The sequence below is a fragment of the Cryptotermes secundus genome, unplaced genomic scaffold (genome assembly GCF_002891405.2).
Source record: "Cryptotermes secundus unplaced genomic scaffold, Csec_1.0 scaffold628, whole genome shotgun sequence".
NCBI lineage: Eukaryota > Metazoa > Arthropoda > Insecta > Blattodea > Kalotermitidae > Cryptotermes > Cryptotermes secundus.
The window spans coordinates 73,082-79,081 of record NW_019737991.1 but is presented as its reverse complement, the minus strand read 5'-3'; the positions used below and the strand labels follow the sequence as shown (position 1 = coordinate 79,081).

The 6,000-nt window shown below is 38.1% G+C and overlaps 1 protein-coding gene across 2 annotated transcripts in view; it reads right to left on the bottom strand.

Moving 5' to 3' along the window:
• Nucleotides 1-237: 237 nt before the first annotated feature.
• Nucleotides 238-6,000, bottom strand: part of LOC111870657 — a gene marked incomplete at its 5' end in the record, with an annotated part of 78,013 nt that continues 72,250 nt past the window's right edge. For both annotated transcript variants that reach the window (XM_023863127.2, XM_023863128.2), the window contains 1 exon segment: nucleotides 238-943. In XM_023863127.2, the coding sequence (XP_023718895.2) occupies nucleotides 657-943 (287 nt within the window).

Sequence of the window (6,000 nt, the reverse complement as noted above, 5' to 3'; positions counted from 1 at the left end):
CAAGCCTATATAAGGAGCAGCGAACTATTCATGCAGTATTGAGGATGGAGTATTTTGGAGAGTACTGGGAGTACCTGAGAGATCGTAGAAGACCTGTGAAAATTTAAAGTGTGATTTAGAAGACTTTATGTGTAAGATCCACAGTGGATTATAAGGTGTATGTAAATCAGCGATAGCGCTGTGATTTGAGTGTAATTGAGAGAGTGTGTGTGTAACCAAGCTGTTAATAAATCCTATCATCCGAACTAGAACCCATCATTTCATCACGTGTACCCCCCTATACGTGACAATATGGTTTCCAAATAACTGAATAACTTTTTTGTACTGCAAAATGACTTCAAATAAAAATGCTGTTTGATGCAGTCTCATATTTGTTTATTCTGCTAAAAACACATCATTGTGATACCTGCATATGCAAGGGGATAAGAAGTTGGCCTCCTAAAATCAGTGTCCCTGTTTGGTTGCATGAAAATATGGTAAGCCTATGACAGGTGTCTGGAGAGGGCAGCACTGGTACCCTAATATGGGGCATATAACTACATGGCCCAATGGAGAACCCAACTACAGAAGCCTGTAAGAGATGCTTCCTATGATTTCACGTCTTAAAAATTAAACATGACTGAAATGTACATAATTTAAAATGTGAAAAAGAAAAACTACAATACTGAGTCTTCAGGTGCCACTAAGTTTCCATCATCAAGGAGGGCAATTTTCAGCTTCTGTTCCAGTTCCTGTTGCTTACTGTAACATTCATCTAACCACCCAGACAACTTCTGGAGTGCAGTGTTGACATTTTCAGCATTCATGAAGACAAGCTGCTTGGGCCATTTTTTCTTAACATCACCATCTTGGGCAGACTTCCTTTTCATACAGAGGCCTGCTTTCCCATCTCTTGCAACATCATACGCTGCAGTCTGTTCCTCAGTGGGATGATAAAACATTCCTGCACAGGATGAAGAAATGGTTACCTCTCTATCATTTGCTGCACAGTAACAGGTTTAGTAGTTAAGCTTAGATGGGAGGATAATATTAAATAGAATTTTAGATATAGTGTGTGAACTAGATTTTTCTGGCTCAGGACAATCTGATGACATTCTTTTGTGAAAATGGTACTGTACTGTATTGTACTGTAGGCCTACAATGTTTTCCTATTTTTGCTTCTTTTTGTAACACCCCATCTACTTACCTGTCTCATTATCAAACTCATTCATAACTCCAACAACACAAACTGTCTACAGTTTTGCAAATTAAAAGAAGTGTTAATTTGCCATGTTAGTCAAAGACATTATATCATGAATAATTTGAACTCTTTGATCTTACATAAATAAAGCTATATTGAACAGAGGATGTCTACATTTACATCATACTACTGAAAGAACTGGCTGCTACTCACTCCATTTCCTTCTGAGACTTTACCTCTGGAAAGAATAGACATAATAATCAAATCTATGCATTTTTCTGACAACAGTAGGCAAAATGAATTCAAGGATGTCCAAAACTTTTCAACATTTATAGAGATATCCAGCACCTACATAACAAATTCCAAAATCTGTATCTTCTGAACCAGAACATTGCAGAAGATGAGTCCTTGACACTATGGAAAGATTATTTGTTTTTCAGACAATATATACCCCTCAATAATGCCAAATCTGGCAATAAGACATGAACTCTGTGAGTCTAGCTCCAGCTACGTCTGGCCTTTCCCCATTTACACTGGACATGGCATGAAACTAACAAATCAGTTTGTAAGTGCAGAAGGGCAATTTTTATAATTCATGGTTTATGCTAACCGTCTTACAGTGTATACACTTTTCCATCTTATTCTTCACTTCCACACTACATGTTTCAGCACTGATGTGCCATCCTCAGGTGTCTTTATGCACGTTAAACTATTGTATTGCATGCCATGATGTCTTCATTCTAAAATGACTAAAATCTGTATTCGTCATATATGTCGATGAATTCTAAATAATAAAACTTTTCAGGATTATGCCAATCCTCTTTTATGTGAGCATTCTTCCTACATACATTTTTGTATCGTGTTCTGTGTTGTGTTTTGCTCCTGTTACTGCACGTGTTGTACTGCTGGATATGTGTGTGTCTAGTTTAACGTGCATAAAGACACCTGAGGATGGCACATTAGCGCTGAAACATGTAGTGTGGAAGTGAAGAATAAGGTGGAAAAGTGTATACACTGTAAGACAGCATAAACCATGGACATAAATCAGTGTAACAGGACGCTAAAATATAACATTTTTATAATTCACCAGAGATGGTTTGGTTCATGAAGTACAAAATAAAACAGGCTGTGTTGGAACTTTATGTGTTTACAGGAAGAATGTTCCTCCTGTAGTGACAAACAACAAATAGAAGAAAAGAGAGCATTATCATCAACACTCAGGAGATGTGGCAAGACAAGGAGTGACTGACTATGATGTCTACATACCACAGAGATGAAATGTGTGTGACTATAAATAAAGAGAACTAAGAAGAAACAATGCCTGTGGTTGTTCGTAGTTACACTGTTGATGTGTTGGAAATGGATCTGAAGGATCCAATGCTACAGCCACACTTGCTGGAATGAAAGAAAGGTACCACGTGGCATTTGGAATTATTCTAGACAGTACTCGAGGTAACATTATGTCATGCACTGGTCACTCTCAAATTACTAGTCACCTGCAAAGAGGGCTGCGTTACCATTCTTGATTTCACCTAGTTATCCTGGTAGGTCATTGATGACCACACTAGAAAGGGTGATTTTTGTGATCACTGACTGGGAGAGCCTTCTTGCTTCCCTTATATTTTTAGGTTTCATTTTTTACCTCTGTTGCATAGGAATGTTGAGTAATGAAACAGTGGAACCATCCTACATTTTACAGCATAAGTTTCACCCTCTGAATACAAGTCAACAAAGTACGGAAGCACTGTTTCTGTTCTGTCACGAGAATAATTAACATCCTAACTAAACACAATAATTTGCTGATTTTGAGCAGTATTTCCTGCAAGTTGAATGTGCCAGAGAAAGGAAATTTTGAGTTTCCAAGTACCAGTTCAATCTTGTGCTGACAAATTATTTCACAGTTTTAGCTAGGATACTTATTAAGGATGATGCTCAATAGCTGGATAGTTCTGAAGCTGGTTTCTTGGTTTTCTGTATAGGAACAATGACTGATTTCGTCCATAAACTCATGTTTTCCAAATGTCATTAAATAACTGTATACATATGTGGTCTGACAATAAAGTTCACAAACTCGCCATCATGTGCTTGCTGTGGCAGCAGTGGACAGAAACCTCAGTATGGTTTGATGACGCTGGCATATCAGCGTTTCACAGCTGTGATGTTGATCTATGCCAGTCTATTTCTGAGTGGCATATATTATTGTCTGAATGTGTTCTGATGTGTTGTCATGAGAATGTTGGAGCTTCTTGTTAAACTTAGCAAGAGTGGAAGCAAAATCAGAGAGATGTTGGTGCAAGTTTATGGGGATAATGCTATGAAGAAAACAGCGGTTTACAAGTGGGTGACTCAGTTTCCTGAGGGAAGAGAAAGGATCACTGACGAAGGGAGATCAGGACAGCCAGCCACGAGCAGAACTGAAGAAAACATTGCAAAAGTTCATCAAACTGTGCGTGAAAATTGTGGGCTGTCAGGAGCATAGCATAGCAAGCAAACGCCTACAGAGAAACAGTTAGGAAAATCTTAACTGATGATCCTGACATGAGGAAGGTGTGTGCAAAAACAGTCCCAAAGGAGCACTGTCTGTGAGGGAGTTTTTAGCTAGTAAACAAATAACTGTGCTGGAACACCCTCCCTATTCATCAGATCTAACCATCAATGACTTTTTTTCTGTTCCTGAAGATAAAGGAAATATTGAAAGGAAGGTATTTTGATGACACTGATGACATCAGGAGTAATATGATGGCAGCTCTGAAGGTCATTCCACAAAACCAGTTCCAAAATTGTTTTGAAGGGTGGACTGGGTGCTGGAATTGGTGTATAGCTTCCCAAGGGGAGTGAGTACTTTGAAGGCAACTACAGTGATATTCAGCAATGAGGTATGTAGCACTTTTACTGTGATGAGTTTGCGAACTTTAGTGTCAGAACATATGTGGTGAGTGCCAGTGGACCCAAGGGTTTTAGGAATTCTGCCATAACAGTCGGGACCAAGACTGGCTTGGGCCAGATCACGAAGTGTGATGGCAGAATTAAAGCTGTCCTCTTGATTTGTGTTCCTACACTTCTGCTTTATAGGGTGTTTCAGGTGTTTTTCTTCTTTCTTCAGATGTTTAAAAATTTAATCAGCAGATGTGTAAAAGGATGTGAAGTATTTTGCTATTGCCATGTCTTATATTCTGATGAATTCTTAAAATTTATGGGTTCTCTGTGATTTAAATTAAGGTTGTTATTAAGTGGTGAGATTAATTCTGAACTTTTGAACTATCTTTTCCATCATCCAGATTTTTCAAAAGTTTTGAAACGTTTATTTTTTATATGAAACTATTTGTCAGTTGAAAAGTGCTGCTTTCTCTCTCCATGCTTGTATGTATATCATTTTTGATCCTTTGATAATTCTGTTTCTTTACTTGCTATTTTGCTGTCATTTCTTAATATTGTCAGTAGATATAATCAAAAAGACTTACGTTGTGGAGCTCTACCCTTCGGTGTCTACTGCTTTGCAGCAAAAGGAATGGAACTACAAAATTTCTCACAGTTATCAGGAGCTTCAACTTGAAAATTCAAGTGGGCGTCTGAAATTTTTTACTCAAGCTCTTCTCTCTACTGGGAGCCATCAAAATGTAATCAGTATAGTAACTGAAGGCTGAGCAATCAGAGTTTGAATTCCAACAGGAGCAAGATTTCTCTCCTCTCCACATCATCCAGACGGGTTCTGGGTACCAGGGCTCTTTCCTCAGGGGCAAAGTGGCCAGGGTGTGAACCTGACCACTCACCTCCAACTAGTGGAGGTCAAGAATACATGGATCCATACATCCACTACCCAATACATCTTCATGCCATAACACTCCATTAGTTAAGAACAACAATTTTACCTTCTTCTCCACATTTATGCCATATGTCCACACCAATAATTTTTCTTAAAGCAAGTTCAGTAATATCAGTGGATGCCTAAGTGAGATCTAGATTTGTGACAGATCTTCAATTACATAAAGTAATTCAACATTATTTTCTGAAATAAAATCTTCCACTGTCTTCCCTGCTTCATCAACATTTTTTACCCTGCATCATGGGAATGCGCACTGATGTCTCCAACAAGCATTTGTCTTCAAACATCCAATAAACTGAGAGCAGGGTTGTTTTTGAGGGGGGATGTATATTTCAAATACTTTAACATGTTATTATTTTTCCAGATAGTCAAGTTGATAATTTCTGCCTTGTCAACATCATTCATATGCCTAACAGCAATGAATATATGCCTCAGTGGCTAGCAGGTTCATATAAGAATGCCACCAGCAGTTTTCCTACATTTAGGGAAGGAAATTTAAATCACAATTGTTTAGATGGAAATATTTTACATTCTTTTCTCTTACACTGGCTTCAATTACACAAAAACCATCAAATTCTACACCATCCAAGATCTTATGAAATTTGGCCTTCTTAGCTTGGTTCAAAACACCAGCACTCCATTGAAAAACGGTGACTCTATTGCAATTATCTTTCTGCCTTGTATCTCCCAGACTAGTTCCTGCCCAGAGATCTGAATGGGAGAATATTTTACTTCAGGCAGGTCCATGGCAAATACATAATAGAGATGTTTCTTTAACTTTCTTGTATGTCATTTTACGTTGGCATCATTATAAGTATATATAAGGTAGCAGCCTGTATCACCCATTTGATTTTACAGCATTTCCTCTGTAAAAGGTGGAACAGTTATACTGCCATGGCTTGTCTGTAGAAACAGGCTGCACTGCTTGTAGGTAGAGTTGGGAATCAGATAAGAGAGCTTATAGATCATATCTACATCCCTTGCAGCCCTAATTATA